At 47.6% G+C, this 21,674-nt stretch overlaps 1 protein-coding gene across 2 annotated transcripts in view; it reads left to right on the top strand.

Moving 5' to 3' along the window:
• Positions 1 to 21,674, top strand: part of caskin2b (CASK interacting protein 2b) — a 208,091-nt gene that overhangs the window by 106,972 nt on the left and 79,445 nt on the right. For both annotated transcript variants that reach the window (XM_078401164.1, XM_078401163.1), the window contains exon 3: positions 15,263 to 15,314. In XM_078401164.1, the coding sequence (XP_078257290.1) occupies positions 15,263 to 15,314 (52 nt within the window). The remainder of the gene's footprint in view (positions 1 to 15,262; positions 15,315 to 21,674) is intronic.

The raw sequence follows: 21,674 nt of genomic DNA, 5'->3' as shown, positions 1-21,674 counted from the left end.
TCTGAAAGAGTGAGTGGTACACCTGACGGCAACAAACTGGCTGCTGTAAGAGAACAGGAGACCAGGGCCAAGGTGATCACTTTAAGGAATATATTAAGTGGGCGCACAGATGAGGGATTCAGCTTTCTGTCACGCCTGCCTGGAGTTTGGAAATGCTCTTGCAACAGAGACGTAAGATTAAAGAAAACATTTTCTTAAAAAGCTGTAAAGGGTGTCTTGCACAAGTTTTTGTGCTGAATAAAGGCTCTGGTTGTTCTTCAAACTCCGCCTTATTTTCTCCCTTTCATTTTCCATCAAGTGATCTGACAACTATGTGGAGCGGGAGTGCGTGAATAGTGTTTAATTAGTCCTCTCACACGCTGTTAATCAGTGTTATCTGGAGGTGGGGCAGGAGGTGGGATGGGTGGGATTTGGTTGGTGGGGGTGGGAGGAACAAGAAAGAGAAGCCTTGCTTTGAACTGAGTGATTCTTATCGAGAGTCATAGTTCAGCTGTGGGTGATCCTGAGCGGCAGGGAAGCACTTGGGCACTTTTGAAAGTGCGTTTAGTTTTGGGCTTACAGAGTGGCTGGGAAATGCAGCACGAACACTTGTTTCCAATGCCTTCTCTGAGCTCTCCCCGGCCAGGAGGGACTTGACATCTTCGAGACCCACCGCAGACGGGAGAAGCAGTGGAGACGGCAAGAGGAGAGAGTCACCTGAAGGGAATTGGGGAGCGAGGGCTGATGCTGTTTTAAGCAGGATGCTGAGAGGTATCGGCGGGCCGAGGCATTTGCTGAAGACCTGGAAGTGAAGCGGATCCCCTTCAGCTCTTATTCGAGGGGGTTAAACAGGCCCTCGGACTCTTCAAGAGAGAGGTGTACATGAGGGGTGATGTGAGACTTGTTGATGGCTTTGTTAAGGGGGCGGGAATCACAAAGGAGAAAGTGCAGCTTGGTTGCACTGGAAGTAGTGAGTGCTTTTCTGTCTCCCCGTTCTGGAGCTCGACGGTAGGAGGGAGAGTGGAATTCCGGCAGCACGCCCGAGCGTGACTGGGCTCTGAATCTACTTGTTGCAGCAGAGCAAAGTTTCCTTTCAAATTCCCTCAGAGAGAAAAAAAAACCCACTTGGCTCGGGCAGAAAGGGGGACAGGAAGCCAAGTGGGTCCCGGGAAGCTGGGAGCACAGAGTGGCAAAGGATGGCACGGCGAGCAGCTCGCTGAGGAGGTGTGTTCCAGGGGCACTGCCACACCAGAGTCGCCTCCGCAGAGCTGAGATGACTGCCCGCAGATGCTGAAGGAGCTTCTTGCTTGTGGTATTCATTTCCAGGACACTCAAGCAGAGAGCGCCATGGGTCAGACCAGTTCCTGCACTCAAACAGGTTGGTGTCATTTAACCTTTGATTCCCATGCTGATCGACCGATTAAGCGCATAAATAAATCCCCTTTCTTTATATTGAATCCTCTTTTGGCCTTTTAGATAGACCTTTGAAGCACTTTTGATCCCCTTGTCTTGAGTGGCAATGATTCCTGTAGACTGTGCCAGTGTTGCCCATTTGCTCGGGTTGTCTCCCCCAAGTGGGAACCTGCACGTTGAGGTGGGCAGGTGACTTGGGTCCGCGGGGCGAAGAGATTGTACATCCGAAGATAGACACAAAAAGCTGGAGTAACTCAGCGGGACAAGCAGCATCTCTGGAGAGAAGGAATGGGCGACGTTTCGGGTCGAGACCCTTCTTCAGCTTTTTGTGTCTTATCTTTGATTTCGCATCTGACATGTCGCGTGATCTCCAGCAGAAACCTGAAGATGTAGCCGCAGCTGACTACCCCAACACGAACCCAGTATCTCCTGCTACAGTGGCACAGACTGTGAATCTGTGTGGGTAATGAGTGGTCCGTGAGTAGGGTGATTAATATGAATGAAGCTGAGTGGTCCAGTTACCATCCACTCTTTCTTATTTCAAACATATACCTTATATACACAGCAGATACAATTTGGACGCGTGTTTCTCTACATTGTGCCATGACATCAATGCCATCTATCTACACTGCATCAATGCCACTTGGTCTTCACTTTAAACTATGCACCCTTGAAGTGTTTGCAGGGCTGTTACACGGGGGAACCCAGTCCCTCAGCGTCTATGGTGGTGGGACCCTAGACTATGGTCGTTTCCCACAGTTACTCTATTGATACCCGGTACTTTGGAACATGCCAGTTGAACCATTGCACCCTTTTCAATACCTGCTTGTCAAATGCAGTCCACAAAGAGGTGGATGGTCATCTCATCCACACTACAGCTGTCTCAAACAGGGCATTGCCCCCCTCTCACTGCCAACCAAGAGACGTCTAGGTGATCATAGGGGAGTTGTGCCGATGAGGCATTCTGCCAAGCGGTTTGACAGTCTGCTCGGGGACACCATCCCACAGGACCCATCATGCCCTGCCCCCTCAGTGCCTGTAGCATGCTCCCAGCAGCAGGAGCTCCTGTCCCATTCCACGTGGTTGACCCTTGATCCCTGTAGGACCCGCAGCCCAATGTTACGCAGAAGGCCGATTGAAATCATGTCCCACAGCTAGCGAGGGAAACCTGCATGTGTGTCAGTGGTAGGTTACCTCAGGATGTGTTACAGTCAAGCAGGCTCACGTTATAATGTGATGTAGGAAACTCGGCAGCAATTGACATCCAGCAGCACCCAGTCAACAGCAGTGTTGTGATGCCTAGATGTTGTGAATGACACAGTGGCACAGCTAGTAGACCTGCTGCCACACATGACAAAACCCAGGTTCGATCCTCACCTCAGGTGCGGTCTGTGTGGAATTTATGTGTTCTCCCTGCTGCCAAGTGAGATTCCTCTTGGTGCTCTCATTTCTTCCCACGTCCCAAAGATGTGGGTTGGTGAATTAATTGGCCACAGTAAATTGCCACCTTGTGTGCGGGCCATGGTTGAATATGCGGGAGAGTTGATTTAGTTTTTTTTTAGAGATACAGTGGAAACAGGCCCTTCGGGCCACCGAATCCACGCCAACCACCGATCACCGCACAATAGTTCTATGTTATCCCACTTTTGCATCCTACACACCAGGAGCAATCTAAAAAACCTGCACGTCTTTGGAATGTGAGAGGAAACCGGAGCACCCGGAGAAAATCCGTGTGGTCACAGAGGGAAAGTACCAACTCCGCACAGACAGCACCCAAAGTCAGGGTCTCTGGTGCTGTGAGGCAGCAACTCTACCAATGACGGGAATGAGGTGATAATAAAATTAGATGAATGCAGTGTAAATGCGTGGCTGATGGTCCTTATGGACTCTGTGAACCTGTTTCAGCTCTGTATCTCTCCATGATTCTGTGTAATGGATATCCAAAGTCGTGTTTGAGATAAACATCAAAAAATCTATTTTCTCTTTTAAAGTTGAGCAGAGGATAAATAATGATTTGGATATTGAGGAGAGCTTGCTGCAGGCTCTCTGACTGCGTAGATCTCTCTCAGCAGTGCGCTGAGCATCAAAGCATCAACAAATCTATTTTCTGTAAGTGTAGTTTTTGTGCACAAAGTTTGGGAATGGACACCTGAATTCCGCGATCCTCCATCCTAGAGACTGGAATATTCCACGACTGATGCTTCCACCAGAAGAACTCTTTAGAACCAACAGAAGTGCCATTAGGATTGATGGTGGTCCAGAGAAATGGCTCCTGTCCCAAGGAATCCTGACTGCAGAAGGATGGACGTTAAGCATAAAAGATGACAAAACCAGTTATTGTACGAGGAACAAAGGTCGGGGAGTAGTGGGATAGATTTGAAAAGGAGGGAATGTGCTGAGCCTGTCTGCTGGTGGGCTGCTCACAATGCCAACACAAAGTGCTTTAAACAGAACAAACTTTGTGTAAGGAGGACCCTGCCCCCTCCCCCTGGTGAACCGCAGGGTGGACTGAAAGGCCCTTTCAGTCGAGCTCCTTTTGTAACCGAGACTGAATGCTGACTGCTCATTGAAGGCGAGGACCTGCATCTCGTAGCACCAAGCCTCCGTGGCACTTCTGGAAAGAGCCTCAGGGTGTGCCAAAGCTCTTTCCAGGTAAAGCACCTTGAAAATGGCAGGCACTGTTGGGGCCAATGGCAGGCACTGTTGGGGCCAATCTTCGCACGTCAACCTCCCATTACCAGCACTGAGGCAACAAGATCAGTGTTGTCTGGGTAGGGGAGGGGAGGAGGGTTTAATTTTTTGTTGTTGTCTGGGAACCAACTCATTAAAAAAAATTATATTTACCTTAGTGCGGCAATGTGATGCAGTGGTTAGTGCTGCTGCCTCACAGCACCAACAATGCAAGTTCAACACGAGTACATACAGACACCAACGTCAAGCACGCTCCCATCTATAGGATTGGTAGAGAGTGTGCAACCGCCCCTGCGATTGTACCTACTCTGTTTTCATCCCATGTCCCAGGGAGATGCTTGTAGCTAGATTGTCTGCTGCAAGTTACTCCCAGTGTCTGTAAATGGCAACAGAAACGAAGGAGAATTGTTAGGGATGTGAGAGAGAATAAGTTGTCGTTATACGGGAAAATACAGGGAGAGGAAATGGGGCATCACTCTGACGGGCCGAGTGGCCCCTCTCTGGGTCGCAATGAATCAGTAAGTCCCTCATGCTGTGGTGGGATTGCCAGCCTAGATTTCAGTCACTGTAAAGAAACATGAAGCTGTATTTAGCGGCAGCATCAATGCAAGACTGCTAGTGGCGATGGACTGCTAGTGAGTGCACTGAACGTTGCCAGAGCACCAGACTCAATGGTGATGACTTGCATGGTTCATCAGCCTGCCAACACTCGGGTACAAGGCTGGAGACAACCCGATAGCCTGACAGACCTCCTGTGTCACTGTACCCACAATACTGAGCACCATGGCGATGGGGGACGGGAAGGGGATACAACTGTTTAGAAGTGTTAGGCTGGTGTTGCAGTGTGATTGCATTCACCTCCTGAGGAGAAGCACTGGGCTAGCAGGAACGGCAGGAATAGTGTGTTGGCGTCGAGACATGGTTGGTTTGCTATGGAAAAAGTATATCATTACAAGTTCAAAGTAATCACCTGGACGAGCTGCTTCCCAGGAAACTTGCTTCAGCACCAGAGAACAAAGTCCCTTGGCAACCCCAGCATCCAAGGTTAATGAAGAATATTAAACGTATTCAAAGTGCATCATTCCCCCAGGAAGCCTTGTCTGTGATCGCATGACTTATGATGATAGGGTCCTCTGAGACACCTGCTAATCCACTTAATGTGAAAATGATTAATGAAGGTTATAGTTGAAGAGCGCTGAGTTGCGGTGAAGGAGGAGAGACCAGTATTGATGGGTTATGATCAGTCAATGCTGAGGCTTCAACGTTGAGTGCATGGGATTTCTAGGCATCCACCTTGTTGCAAACCTGAAACCTCTTCCCTGATTGTTTCTGCGTTGCGTTGTGTTGTGGGTTTTCACTCCCACTTATTGTAGTAAAAGATTTGCATTTGAATTTTGTGCACAGAACTACTTGAGCGCAGAAGGCTGAACGAAATGTGCATTTGACAACCTTCCACGTGGGGTAATGCATTAATGTATCGGGCAGTCCATTTTACCAACGTTGGCTGCTGAATAAATATTCGGTGATACTGAGGGAGAACTGCCTCGTCCTTCTTCAGAAGGCGATTCACTGCAGCTTCCTGACTGCAGGCTGCAGTTTGGTTTAATACCTCAGCCGTGCCAACAATGCAACTCTTCCTCAGTACTACAGTGGCAGCCAACTGCTGGTAACAATGCAGCTCGCAATACTGCACTGGAAGACATTTTTTTTAGGCCCCCCTCGGTCATGGCTGACCGTGGGTGATGCATCCTAGTTGGCTGTTTGCTCCACACCTCGGCTAGAGCAGCGTCGCTTGTGACTGAAGAGACCAATGCGGGAGTGGCAGTCTCTGTGGCAAAGGTCACGTTTGTGTGTGGTCTCTGGTCTGTTAAAGTTGCTGCGCTCCTTTCTGCGTGCCCGCTTGTCTGCCGCTGCGTTCATCAATTTCTCTTCCCCCATTTTGAGATGTTGGTTCAGGTTACGTCTCCACCTCGTACGGTCAGCTGCAAGGCTCTCCCAGGACTCCACATCGATGTCGAGCGCCTTCAAATCTCTCTTGCAGACATCCTTGTAACGTAGCTGGGGGCGGCCGATGGTTCTCCTCCCAGATGTCAGCTCTTCGTAGAGGATGTCTTTTGGAATACGGCCATCCTCCATGAAGACAACTGCTTACAGTAATACAGCACTCCCTCAGTACTGCAGTGGCAGCCAACTGCTGGTAACAATGCAGCTCGCAATACTGCGCTGGAAGACAACTGCTTACAATAATACAGCACTCCCTCAGTACTGCACGTCGAGGCAGCACAGTTCAGTGCAGGGTGCGGGCAGTACTGCACAGGGCAGCTGATGGCAGCAACGCAGCACGTCCTCAGTACGGACTAAAAGGCGGCACAGTTAACAGTGTAGCACGCCCACAGTATTGCACAGAACAGCTGGTGGTAACGGTGCCTCAGTATTGCCTTGGAAAACAGTGCCAACACAATGCATTCCCTCATTACTGTACGGATAACCACGTCCTGGCAACAATTCAGCTCTCCCTCAGTACTGCATGGATAAAAGCCGTCGGTAACATTACCTGAGACAGTGAGCTCGGGACTGTGCAGTGGGTGTTGAACTCACAGAGGGGAATGCAGTGCCAACTGAGTGATCTGCTCAGAGGGAAGTGAAGTCTGTTACCACTGACAAAGGAAAATAACCCACAAAGTCCCATACCACTATTGGCCTTTGATCGACGTCTGATCAGAGATATTAAATGAAGGTGAAGTCTTTCTCACGTGAATAGCCTATTGGTACAGATGCAGATGGGCACCAGAAAGTCAGTTCAAACAGATCCCATCCCCACTGTTTTCAGGTCATGAACTATTTCCAGTTAATATTTTGCGTGCCAGAGAAAGGGAGGATTGCCGTGGTAAGAAATTGAAAACTCCCTGAGAAAGGGAGTAGCTCGACGTTGCAGGTTGACAAGCTGGCGTTGCTGATACTGTCAGTGGGTTCTGTGGTCAGTAGCTCCTGCCGCTGAAAAGAATTAATGGTCGGTGACAGGTAGCTGAAGCTACAGTGGAGATAATACAGAGCAACTGTAGTAAGTGGGTCAGATTTGGGTGAAACCCCAGACATGATTAAGCAGGAAAATGGAGGCTGCTTTTAGAGGAACACAGCAAGTCAGACAGCATCTACAGAGGGAAATGGGCACCGACAATTTGGGTTACGACCTATCATCAGTGCAGACAAAGGATATCAACCCAAATCTTCAGTCCACTTCCCTCCAGCAGCTCTCCATTGGTGTCCATGGAGAAGCAGGCACCTGTGGCCACCTCTCTCTCCCAGCCTGGCTCATGGTCTATTCAACTGCTCACCATCTCCCCTGTCTCCTCTCCACACCCCTCCCTCCAGCGTTCCGAAGCTTCCAACATTCCCTTTCTACTGCTGCCGTCTGCAGTTTCCACATCAGACCCGTTCTCCCGGGACTCTGGAAATTTATCAAAGGCTCTCAGCAGTATTTAAATTAGTTACAAAAGGACATAGCTCATGTTAAAACATTATTAAAGAGTCATAGGTCACGTAAAAACATTATGAAATGACATAACTAAATTTCCTTCATCGTTAAATGATGAACAAACTGCGCAGTCACCATGATGAGATGATGTCAAAACAAGACACGAGGAACTGCAGATGCTGCGTTACAAAAAAAGACACAAAGTGCTCGAGTAACTCAGCGGGTCAGGCAGCATCTCGAGAGAACATGGAAACTGAAGAAGGGTCCCGACCCGAAAAGTCGGCACCTGCTCGTGCTCCGATATCGTCACTGACCCGCTGAGTTACTCGAGCACTTTGGATCTTTTTTTTAATATGTTTTGACTCTTTTTCAGATACCTGGAGCAAGGGTGTACTTGGGTGGCTTTGAGATGCTCATCACCCAGTATCTCCTCGAATGTCCGTCTTGAATGGCTGACGAGTCTCTTGTTCCCATTTTGTCCTTGTGTGTCAGTAAACATGACTGGCACTGTTAAAGGTACGCATGCAGTGCCTACTTGCAGTATCGTAGCTAGTGGTCGGCTACGAGGCACGAGACACCTTGGTGAGATACATGGGATGCAAGTGCAAATACAGGAAGGAGGGATGTCAATGGAGGGCAGTGTTGGATCACTGTGCAAATGGGGGTAGAGAGGAAGGCTAGGTCACTGGGCACTGGCGGCCATGTGCAAATGGGGGAATGAAGGATGGCAGTGTGTAAACAGGGAGAGAGGGCACTGGTGGCCATGTGCAAAAGGGGGAATGAAGGATGGCAGTGTGTAAACAGGGAGGGTACAGGTTGGCAGTACGCTTGAATTAATCTGAGAGAGGATGCGCGGGATGGCATTGAATATGTTGTCAATGCTTAAGGTCTGCATGGACGTGTTGATGATCCCCAGCGTTGCAGCGTTTTGGATGTACATGGGAACTGGTGGCTCGGGCTGGATGGGTTGGAGAATGAGGATTGATGGCTATGCTGCAGGACATTGCCCCATCAGAGTCGGGCAGCTGGACTGCTCAATGTCTTTAACAAGCAGCACCAGCTGCCATCTGTTTTGGCCAGAGGTTTGTGTTGGAGATCTGGGCCTGACCTTTCTTCCCAGAGGAGAGCAGGACTTTGATGTTGGCACTTTGTGGTGCCTCCAAGGACAATTGTGGGCGTCAATATATGTAAGACTGCGGTAAATAGACTCTTGATAAGCAAGCGAGGGGAAAGATTATGGTGGGGGGGGGGGGGGGGGGGGGGGTGGTAGATGGGAATGTGGAGTTGATGTTACAGTGAGATCAGCCATAATCTTATTGAAAGATAGCACGAGCTCAGGGCTGAGTGGCCTGCATCCCGTAATTCTTATGTTCACAAGTATTTACTGATGCCTGCAGGTATTCTAACTTGGAGCCTGCAAGGGCGCAAAATGCCACTCCCATCTGTTTCTATATTTGAGGCACAAAGGTCAGAGTATGAATCCATTCTGACTTTTAATTATTGTCAGATCCTGCCAGCCTTTCTCCAAATCCCGATTGGCTCGTGGAACAGCCACAGCTAGTTCCCAGAGAGGGAGTTATTAAAAATCGGCAACAGTTCAGCAGACAAGAAATAACTATTGCAACCCAGTGTTTAGAAACTGTAAACGTGCTATTATGAATTCCCTGGTTTAGCATCGAAGTGTGACCTTTCAAGCCCTCGTTGTCTTGGTAACCGTGTCGACCCCGGTATGGAATGGCACGGACTGGGTTGCTAGGTATTGACATAGGCTGCCTTTCATTATGACAATTGATAGACTGGCCAGTGGTGTTCCACTGATTAGTGACGGAGTGTTGAAATGCTATAACTTAATCTCTCACTGATCCACCGATGTTGCAGGCAGTGTGTCCAGACATCCACAGGTTGCGTTGAGAGCTCCACGCAGGGAGTTTAGTTAAGTTTAGAGATACAGCGCGGAAACAGGCTCTTCGACGGAGTCCACACCGACCAGCGATCCCCGCACGTTAACACTAACCTACACACACTAAGGAAAATTCGCACTTATACCAAGCCAATTAAAACTGATATGAGACCAAAGAGTTGTGAATTTGTGGAATTCTCTGCCACAGAGGGCAGTGGAGGCCAATTCACTTGACGAATTTAAAAGAGAGTTAGATAGTGCTCTAGGGGCTAGCGGAATCAAGGGATATGGGGAGAAGGCAGGCGCGGGTTACTGATTGTGGATGATCAGCCATGATCACAATGAATGGCGGTGCTGCAAATGGCCTCCTCCTGCACCTATTTTCTAAACTTACAAACCTGCACGTCTTTGGAGTGTGGGAGGAAACCGCAGATCTCGGAGAAAACCCACGCGGTCACGGGGAGAACGTACAAACTCTGTACAGACAGCAGCCATAGTCGGGATCGAACCCGGGTCTACGGCGCTACAAGCGCTGTAAGGCGGCAACTCTACCGCTGCCCACATTGTGGTGGATTGTGTTGAACCTCATTGTGGTGGATTCTGGCCTGGTGCTTCATCATCCAGCACGGCTGATTGTTCCCCTCACTTTAAACTGACATCAACCCATAAGAGGGAACTGGGTTAAATGCTGCACAGGACTCACAAAGGGCTTGTGTCTTCTCACCATGTGAGTGGCAAGGTGGAGCAGCGGTAGAGTTACTGCCTTACAACGCTAGAGACCCAGGTTCGATCCTGACTACGGGTAGTATCTGTACGGAGTTTGTATGTTCTTCCTGTGAGTTGTGTGGACTTTCCCCGGGTGCTCCGGTTTCCTGACACAATCCAAAGAAAAACAGGTTTGTAGGTTAATTGGCTTCGGTAAAAATTGTAAATTGCCTCTAGTGTGTAGTGTGTGCTAGTGACTGGTTGGCGAGGACTCGGTTGGCTGAAGGTCCTGTTTCCGTGCTGTATCTCAAAACTAAACTAAAAATATGCATTCCCATCATAAATTGTCTTCACAAAGCTTTTCTCAGAAGAATTTTCATGGTAAAATTGTATTTTTGCAACACCTCAACAATTTTCAACTATGTACTTCTTTAAACCAAGGCAAGGCCCAATGGACAGCAGTTGGGAATACCAGATATTACGGGCCAAGAAAGGTTTGGTTGGCATAGTAAGGCCACGAGTAGAACTGCTTCCTCACAGCTCCAGCGACCCTGGGTTCAGTCCTGACCTCCAGTGCTGTCTGTGTGGAATTTGCATCTGTGCGAGTTTCCTCCGGGTGCTCCGGTTTTCTCCCAGATCCCATGCGAGATCACCAGGTGAGTGGTAGAATCTGGGAGGGTTTTTTGTGGACATGGGGGAAAAACAGGTCGCAGGGAAAACTTGTGAGGAATGGGATTGTTATGTGACCTAGCATGGACTAGATGGGCTGAAATAGAGTCCCAGGTTGCAAGGAATATGGAAAATAGCCCCAAAAAGCTTTTATCAGGCAAGCCATGAAACTGGACACAGAGTGGGTGATGAACTAGATGATCATAAGCTTTGTCCGTGAGACAGAGTTCCAAGAGAACTTTGTAGGTGAGCAGTGCAGAGAGGCTGAGGGGAGGTCTAGGCAAGAAGCACATTATAGACAATAGACAATAGGTGCAGGAGGAGGCCATTCGGCCCTTCGAGCCTGTACGCACCGCCATTCAATGTGATCATGACTGATCATTCTCAGTCAGTACCCCGTTCCTGCCTTCTCCCCATACCCCCTGACTCCGCTATCATTAAGAGCTCTATCTAGCACCACATTGGAGTGGTGCAACACCCTGAGAGCGTCAATAGGCTGGAGGGAGCTGCAGTGATACAGAGAGGCAAAGCCGAGAGAGTGTTTGAATGCAAGGGTGTGGATTTTGCCAGATTGCGAGATCAACAAGTGCAAAGTAATTGACTTGCTGGAAGTTAGAGTGTGCGACACCGATGCAGAATATAACCCAGTCCTGTCTGCTTGGTAAATGCCAGTTTTAAGTGACAATTACCAGAGCCAGACAAGAGGCTATAACTCACTTTGCTGACATTAAGCCTTGCATGAAACTCTCATCACAAGCTGCAGCTTCTCGCAGGAGCCCATCGTAGTCTGGACAGTAAGAGATTCATTTATGTAATTCTATCGTTCCCTCGCTAATTGTGGAGGAACACGACTGGCCGGAGTGTCAGTGGTCATTCTGAACGGCACACATGTACAGCTGGGAATGATATTAGGAGGGCTTTGGAATAGTCCTCTCTGAAGGTTTGAGTTTCAGCCACATAGACCGGGCAGGTCGTTCCCTCCGCACGACTCCCCACCAGCCCAGTGACCCCATCAGCAGGTGAAGGAAAATGTATTAGCTGCATTCTTCCCAACAGCGGGGATTGGCAGCAAAGAGTCGGCCTGAAATAGCCGGGCCAGAGGTTGGTCAAGGCAAATTGTTCGTCAACAGCAGAGTGGGATGGTGTACATTCTGGCCGCCCACTCGGCTCAGCATTAATCCAGTCTATGCATTCTTGGAGTAGGAAGCAGAGTCAGGGCATTGTGTTTAATTAGCGCCCTCCACAGCCTCACAACATTCCAAAGCCGTCTGAAGCTGATGAACTGTCAGCACTTCTGGTAATGTCAGAAATGTGAGACAGTTTGTGCTCTGAGAGCTCCCAAAGCAATAAGATAATAATTTGTGAGTGATATTAATTTAGGGATTGATATCGTTCAGCGCACGGGAAGTAATTCCTTGCTGTTCTTCAAATAGGCCGACAAGGTCTTATAACGAAGGGATTCAGCCCACCAGGTCCTTGCCAGCTTCCAAAGGAGCAACCCCATCAGTGCAATCTCTCCTCTCATGTTCTTCTATCCCTGCATCCCCTTCGCCTTCATATCTGCCCATCAACTCTCCTTTGATTCTTTTTGCCATTAATCTGCAATCAGGGGTCATTCACAGCAATCGATTAACCTATCCGCAGAGGTTGATATGTGAGAGGAAAACACCTGGGGAAGTTTACACGATCACAGGGAGAACATGCACACTGTGCTCAGACATCCCAATCCCGGTCTCCTGAGTGGTGAGGCAACCACACTAACCTGCATCCGTGTGCTGCGCTTTCTGTCTATTTGATGGGGGAACATGCAAACTCCGTACAGACAGCACCTGTTGTTAGGATCAAACCTGGGTCTTTGGCGCTATAAGGTAGCAACTCTACTGCTGCACCACTATGTTACTCCTGCCTACCTTCACATGCCTTAAGACATTCAGCATTTCCTCGATCGTAATACTGACTGTCCTGGATACACTTCCATTAACTGTCCCAATGTTAACATCTCATCCATGTATAAAAGCAATGATGGATGAGGTTGGAATGTAGTAGGGCAGGCCCTGGTTTGAGTTGAATTTTTAGTTTGGTTTAGAGACCAAGTCCACCAAGCCAACCGGCAATCCCCGCACATTAACACTATCCTACACGCACTAGGGACAATTTTTATATTTACCTAGCCAATTTACCTACATACCTGTACATCTTTGGAGTGTGGGAGGAAACTAAATATTTCGGAGAAAACCCAAGCAAGTCACGGAGACGTATAAACTCCGTACAGACAGCATCCGGAGTCGGGATCGAACCCGGAGTCGGGATCGAACCCGGGTCTCCGGCGCTGTAAGGCAGCAACTCTACCGCTGCGCCACCATGCCGGCCTAATATTAATTCAGCAAACACAACAGCAAATGTAGTGGACAAATACTGGGCCTGTATCCTATACAAAAAGTCTAATGATATTTTGTTAATAACTTGCAAAGTGCCCAGGTAATTGAGTCAAAAGCAGCCTGTGATGTTTGGCCTGAACGTGAGCACAGCTGCCCCAGGACATCAGCGCTGCTGATTTACTTGCTCTTTGTTTCCAGCTAGTTCATTGTGGTGTGTAATTTTGGCCAATAGTTCATGAAAACAGAGCTAATGATTAACTGAGTTGAATTGGTGGCACACTGCACTGATCTTGCATTCAACACAAAAAACACAGCTAAATCACCGTGTCTAGACCAGCAAGCAGCCGGCTGACTACTCCATCACACCGAAGGAATTTGCATTGTAGCAAGGCCTGGGTCTCCCCAGCATCAACCTTCCTTCTATTGGAGGTGGTTGGGCCCACCCTACACTGGAATTGTTGACTGAGGAGGGACCTCATTGAAACATACAGGATAGTGATACAGCCGCCTAAACCTACCTGATCTCACGGTTGCTCAACACTTTAATTCCCCCTCCCATTCCCACACTGACCTTTCTGTCCTGGGCCTTCTTCATTGTCAGAGTGAGGCCCAGTGCAAATTGGAGGAACAGCACCTCATATTTTGTTTGGGTAGCTTACACCCCAGCGGTATGAACATTGACTTCTCTAACTTCAAGTAGCCCTTGCTTTCCCTCTCTCTTCATCCCTTCCCAGTTCTCCTACCAGTCTTACTGTCTCCGACTACATTTTATCTCTGTACCGCCCACTCCCCTGACATAAGTCGAAAGAAAGGCCTCGACCCGAAACGTCACCCATTCCTTCTCTCCAGAGATGCTGCCTGACCCGCTGAGTTACTTCAGCATTTTGTGTCTATCTTTGATTTAAACCAGCATCTGCAGTTCTTTCCTACACAGCACAGTGAAAGGCTTGGATAGAGTGGATGTGGAGAGGATGTTTCCACAAGAGTCTAGGACTAGAAGACATAGCCTCAGAATTAAAGGACGTTCTTTAAGGAAGGAGACGAGAAGAAATGTATTTAGTGAGAGGGTGGTGAATCTGTGGATTTTTTTTGCCACAGAAGGCTGTAGAGGCCAAGTCAGTGGATATCTTTAAGGCAAAGATAGATAGATTTTTGATTAGTACAGGCGTCAAAGGTTTTGGGGTGAAGGCAGGAGAATGGGGTTAGGAGGGGGAAGATAGATCAGCCATGATTGAATGGCGGAGTAGACTTGATGGGCCTCATGGCCTCATTCTACTCCTATCACTTATGACTTTCTGACTTGCTGTGATATGCTTCTTTCACCTTTTCCTAAGCTGTGTAGACCAGAACTGTGCCCAATGGTCCTGGACTGACAAAGGCTTGATACGATTAACACAACTTCCCTGGTTCTGAGTTCACCATGCCCCATGGTGATGTGTGAAATCTGTTCCTCTCTGGAAACATTAACACTAGATAAAGTATAAGTGGGTCTGTGGCCGTCATTACGGGTTAACTTAAGATGACCATTTAAGAGCAAGTGGATTTTTCTGTCCGTTTCGATTATCAATGACAAAGATTCACAGGTCCCTTAGAGAGCAGTTTTTTTGCTCTTTCAACTAACTATATTCTGTAATTTATGTATGATTTATGTTTGCATGGATGTCTATGTGTCTGATACGGTTGCAAGCAAGACTTGCATTGTATCTGCACCTCATCGTACCTTTTGCATATGACAATAAACTTGACCTATCTTATTGCATGTGGAACTTTATGGTGATTTTTCTGACAGTGATAGTTCAATGTTAGACCTATGGTGTCACTTGACTCAATTCTCTGTTTATACTCATTATCATTAAAAATCTGTAAATGCAGAACAGAAATTGTTGTCCGAAGGACCATTTGGCCCCTCTACCCTTCATGAAGATTGTGGCTGATCTGCTCCCCTCTGCTTCATGTTCCAGCACCGGCCATGTGTTTCAAAGTCTGCAAGTCTAGCTCTGTAACCGAGATAGTCTTCTCCTGTCTAACTCGCTGTTCTTTCTTGAATTACAGAGCTCCTGGGCTCCACAAAGAGGCTGAATGTTAATTACCAAGATTCGGATGGGTGAGTACCAAGAGCATCCTGTTTGCATTAACTTTGCCAATGAAGAAGCTATAAATCAATTTAGCCACAGGACAAAGCAATAACTTGGGGAACTTTCTTACATTGAGTGGCCAGTACTGCCTATCAAAAAAGGAGATGCATTTACTGGGGAAAGTTTCACAAAACACACTCCAAGTATCTGTTTACCTGGAACAAGCTGATGTTATCTGTGCAGTTGATACCATCTACATGAAAATACAATGGGCAGTTGGTCTGTAGCTGGATCTGCTGTTATGCAATATTCAACAGTTCTGCCCAGTTCTTGCTGTGAAATAGTTGTGGTTCTGCCTGATGCAAAAGTGATAGGAACAGACCATTCAACCCATCAAACCTGTTCCACTATTCAGTAGAAACAAAGACCTGCAGATGCTGGTTAATACACAAATGGACACACAGAACTGGAGTAACTCAGGCAGCATCTATGGGACAATACGGACAGGTGACGTTTCAAGTGACATCTTCTTCAGAATATCACCTATCCATGTTCTCCAGGGATGATACCTGACCCACTGAGTCACTCCAGCACTTTTTGAGTCCTTTTGTGTTATTGTATTCAGATCATATCATATCATATATATACAGCCGGAAACAGGCCTTTTCGGCCCTCCAAGTCCGTGCCGCCCAGTGATCCCCGCACATTAACACTATCCTACACCCACTAGGGACAATTTTCACATTTACCCAGCCAATTAACCTACATACCTGTACGTCTTTGGAGTGTGGGAGGAAACCGAAGCTCTCGGAGAAAACCCACGCAGGTCACGGGGAGAACGTACAAACTCCTTACAGTGCAGCACCCGTAGTCAGGATCGAACCTGAGTCTCCGGCGCTGCATTCGCTGTAAAGCAGCAACTCTACCGCTGCGCCACCGTGCCGATTCAGATGCATCATAACTGTATTACATCAGGAGGGAAGGAGGGGGCATTGCCATTTCTGAATGTCCTTCATTTACTTTCAGCAAAGAAACATCAACCAAAATCTTCCCCATTTCTGGCGAAGGGTTTTGGACCTGAAATATGATCCCTGTTTCTATAGCCACAGATACTGTCTGACTCGCTGAACGTTTCAAGCATTTTCTGTTCTTATTGACAATTTTCAGTGTCTGCACTTTTGTTTTAATTTTAAAACATCAATTAAAGTTTGTTTTGAAGCCAGCGGCACCCACAGGATCTTGGTGCAGCCTTGCTATCAGATGATGCGATAACTGGGAACTGGGGGAGGGCTGGCATCCAGTCTTATAAAAGAAACAAGATACAGATCACTGAGGCATGTGCGAGCAGTTCGACCGCTAGACTGTGAAGAGATTAAACTCAAAACTTCGGGAAATAAACAACAGGTCATTCAACGCCAAAACACAGAAAATGCTCGAAACACCCAATGCGTGCGGAGGGAGAAACAGGATCATATTTCAAACCGATGACCACTCATGTGAGCTTTAGAAATGAGAGAGTGTTTGGGTATGAATTGTTCTGCTGAAGGGTGAGCATCCAGAGCATGAGGTGCCCCTCCTTCCAGTGCAGGTCGGCCATCTATTCCCATCAAGTTTGGATTTGTTTGGAGTTTACATCAGCACCTGAATGACGTAGGCACGGTGCTGGATTTCCTTGTGCTGAAGACAGTGGCCAACACTAGGCAAGATGCAGTCGCCAGAGCGATACCCGCTGTCCAGTACCCCTGCCAAGCTGGCTGCCCTCTGTACACGAGCTCAGCCCGTCAGTGTTGACGTTGTATTCAACCTTGCAGCCGACCCACACCTTATAAACCACCACGCGATGGCAGGATCGCAGCCAGGATCACAGCCTGGGGTACGGGCAGTGGGTGTGGTGTTCACATTGCTCATGTTTTGTTGTGTGGTGGTCCTTTGCCCCTTAGACCACAGGTAAATAACAATAACACAGTACTGACGCTCCTGCCTAATTGCCTCCAAATTCTCAGCAAAACACAAATGCCAGGGTGACTGGTAAAGGGCCTGCGATGTACTAGTTTAGCCAGAGAGCAGCCAGGAAGGTGAATTTGTTCCCAGTTGGTATAAATAGAACTGTACAGCAGAAAAACAGTCCCTTCGGCCCACAGCATCTGTACCGACCATGATGCCAATTTAAATTAATCCCATCTGTGGATGGCACAGTGGGCAGCACGATGGTGAAGCGTTAGACCTACTGCCTTACAGCGCCAGAGACCCGAATTTTATCCTGACTATATGGGTGCTTGCCTGTACGGAGTTTGTACGTTCTCCCCGTGACCTGCGTGGGTTTTCTCGGAGACCTTCAGTTTCCTCCCACACTCCAAAGCCATACAAGTTTGTAGGTTAATTGGTTTGGTATAAATGTAAAATTCTCCCTAGTGTGTGTTGGATAATGTTAATTTGCAGGGATCGTTGGTCAGTGTGGACTCGGTGGGCTGAAGGGCCTGTTTCCATGCTGTATCTCTAAACTAAAAAAGAACAAAATCTGCCTGCCTGCACGTGGCCAATATCCCTCCATTCCCAGCCTGGTCCTGCACCTGCCTCAATGCCTCTTTAAGCGTAGCTAGGAGTTTACAAGGAGTTGCCGTTGATGAGTAACAGTGAGTTATGAGAGCCAGTCTAGGTATGTGAGGTCTGTGAATACGGGGGAACATGGGATACATCTGGAGATAGCCACATCACTGAAGGGGTTGTGCTCCGGGAAAAATCCGAGGGTTTGCCCAAATCGTTACTCCTTGTCTTAGGCTAGACAGTGAGTGTTGATGGCTCAAAGGGCTCTGCCTAGCCTCGCTCCCCGTCTGCCTCCGGACCTCCTGCCTGGTTTTGGGAATCTCCGCAGGCTGCAATTGTGCGTTCTTAACGCTGTTTTGCCTGGTTAAAGAAAATAAAAGAGTTGCGTTCTTTCAGTGCACATCATAGTGTCAGGAACAGCACAGGTCGAGCACTTTAGGAGTGTTGTTGGTACAAAGCAGAAACAACAGCTCATGCACAACAAAATCCACAATCAGAGAAATGAAAACCATCAGACAATAAATTATTCCAGACAGAAGCATTGTCAGGAATAGGGAAAGATCCCTCTTGTCGTTCTTTTAAATATCTTTTCTGATTTACAACACAGACTTTCCCTCAAACAATTAATTGGCTGACAAAAAAAGGACTTTGAAGTGCTGCAGGCACTGACTATGTGCACTATGTGCTTGAGGTTTGCCCAGGACCTCCTGCCACAGCTTGACCTGGTGGGTGTCAGATGAGATCAGGGAGATGAGTCGGAACACAGGGCCTGTGCCCGAGGAGCCTGACTCAGGCATGAAAATATTTAAGCAAAACATGCAGTTCAACTAAGCGATAGGGCCGAGTCACGAGTTTGTTCCTGCTCGCTGGGTGAAGATGAACATCAAACAAACCTGTGGCAAGCCTGGCCTCAGGAGTTAGGAATCCCGACACGCTGATACTAAGAGGGGAGATGGATTGGCGGCTCGGTGGGAAGCAAGCTCTCGTGACTCTGTTGCAAGCTGCTCAAAAGGTCCTGCCTGGAAGCGATGATTAGTTGAGTTCCACCGGGATCCCCACCTGATTTTGCTTCTGCCCTTCCCCTTCTTCAAGCACACTTGACCATGGCTTTCACTGTGACGAATGAAAGATGGATGGATTCTTGATTGGGGCGAAGGCAGACAAATGGGGTTCGGAGGGAGAGATTGATCAGCCATGATTGAATGGCAGAGTAGACTGGATGGGCCGAATGGCCTAATTCCGCTCCTATCACTTATAATCTCCTGAAAAGTCATCGATGGCTACACCATGAAAGATTGCAGTGTCCAACAACACAAGACTCCTTTCCCAGTGTGCATTTATAACTCGAAGCAAAATACTTTTGAAAACGGCTTATCATGTTTTCCACATCCCTTATCCAAGAAAGAAATTCAACCTTAACGCGCCTTGAGCAATCCTATCCTTCCCTCACTTGTTCCCCTCCAGCACAGTCTCTCCCACTTTCCCATCTACTCCCCATGGTCCCACCACCAACCATAATTTCCTTGCCACTCACCTGCACGAGGGATAATTTACAGCGGACAATTAAGCTGTGAAGCAGCTCGTCTTTGGGATGTGGGAGAAAGCCAGACCAAGCAAGGAAAGACAACATGGTGACAGAGAGAATGTGAAAACCACACACACACACACACACACACACACACACACACACACGCACGCACACACACACACACACACACACACACGCACACACGCACACACACACACACACGCACACACACACACAAACGCGCACACACACACACACACATCTAGCTGTTGCTCCCCTGTGACGAGCAACTTAAACGGTCAGTTCCCAGCATGTTCTTGTAGCCTACCGCCATGACTCATTGGTGGCACCCTGATCACTAAGATGCAGGGGTCCTGTTGTGGGGACGTTCTGCACCGACAATCGCAGGCCGTCACTCTGTGCACTGCGGAAGGAGAGCAGTACCATCGGAGGTATTGTGCTTCAGGATAAATGTTAAACTGAAGCTCCTCTGCTGCCTTCAATGGGAATGATGATCCCACTGTTCCATCTTTGGCATTGCTGAGCATCATGGCTTCAGTTGCATCCTGGACATTAGCACAATATTTTAAAGAAAAGGACACAAAATGCTGAAGTAACTCAGCGGGTCAGGCGGCATTTCTGGAGAACATGGATAGGTGACGTTTCGGGTTGGGACCCTTTTTCGGACATCTTCTCTCCTACAATATTTTAGTCTTTATTATAAATGCCATTTGTTAATAAAACACGAATGCATACAAATATGCATACAAATTGGGGCGCTGAAATATAGTGTAGTTGAAATAAAGGCTCAACCTGTAGTCCTTTTTGACTATCAGACAAAGATTCACAGGTCGTTTATATCACAGTTTTTTTTGTTCATTCAACTATATTCTGTAATTTATGTAACATTTATGCTTTCATGCGGGTGTATGTGTGATACTGTTGCAAGCAAGATTTGCATTGTATCTGCACCCCACCGTATTGCTTATGACAATATACTTAACCTATCTTGTTGCATATGAAACTTTATGGGAATTTCCCTGAAATCCAACAGTGGCAACCTTTGGAGAAAAAAAATTTGATAAGTGGGGTAGTATTTTGTTGTATAATGTAAATCTTTCCTTTACTGTATGTTTACTTTACTGCCACTGTATGTTTCTTTTTTTCCTAGTCAGATGTGCAGCACTTTGGTCAACGTGGGTTGTTTTTAAATGTGCTATACAAATAAATTGACTTGACTTGACTTGACTTGACTTTACTCTCAAGTCAGCTACGAATTGTGGTAGCAACACACTTTGTACCACATGCTCATCTTTGCAAATAGGCAAATATTATTTTACGTTGTATATTTTGTGGCAACTGGATGTGGCCTTGATACGTTAGGTGAAAGGTTACTGCAAGGAGACAGAAGGCAGAGTTGAGGTTATCGTCAAATCAAGCATGAGAGCAAGTGGGAGGGAGGATGTTACCGGGTACAAAGTGAGGAATGAGACCGATGAGATATAATGAACCGAATGGCTGTCCATCTGTTTGGTAAGAAAATATATGAAAGCTTGCTAAATGTGGAGCAGATTTGAGGGCCAAGTGGCCTACAAGTTCCTTATTTGTACACTCACTTTGCATGCAAGACTTCTGGCACGTTGAGGTGCCCTAGAGATGGGAAAAGCCAGAAAAAGTGAACAAAATACTGATGGGTTCAAAATTGTAAGGAATATTGATAAAGATAAATGGAGAAAAAGTATTTCCATGGAGAAGTTGGACAAACTTGGATTGTTTTCTCTGGAGCATCAGAGGAGAGGAGGGGGCGGTGGGGGGGGGGGACCTGATGGAAGTATATAAAATTATGAGAGACATAGATAGGGTAGACAGCCAGAACCTTTTTTCCCCCCTGGGGTGGAAATGTCAAAGACTCTAAAGGAAATGTGCGGGGCAAGTTTATTGCACAAAACGGTGGGTGCTGGAACATGCTACCATGGGTAGTGGTGGTGGCAGATAAAATAGTGACATTTAAGGTGCTTTTAGATGGGCACATGCATAGGGAGGGACATGGATCATGTGCAGACGGAGGAGATTAGTTGAACTTGGCATCTTGTTCGGCATGGACTTTATGGGCCGAAGGGCCTGTTCCTGTGCTGCACTGTTCTATGTTCTAGAGTCTGTGGTCAGTACCTGGATGACTGGTGTTTTTCAGCGCTGATACAATGAGGCAGGCCCATTGATCACTACACCGTCCATGTGATAAGCAAACATCCATGTAATGAATCGTTGCGGCAACAAAGGGTGGATGATTGATGGAGTGGGCAGGTGTTTTTTTCAA

The sequence above is a fragment of the Rhinoraja longicauda genome, chromosome 6, assembly GCF_053455715.1.
Source record: "Rhinoraja longicauda isolate Sanriku21f chromosome 6, sRhiLon1.1, whole genome shotgun sequence".
In the NCBI taxonomy this organism is placed as follows: Eukaryota; Metazoa; Chordata; class Chondrichthyes; order Rajiformes; family Arhynchobatidae; genus Rhinoraja; species Rhinoraja longicauda.
The sequence above is the reverse complement of the archived record's forward strand: the minus strand, read 5'-3'. Positions and strand labels throughout refer to the sequence as shown.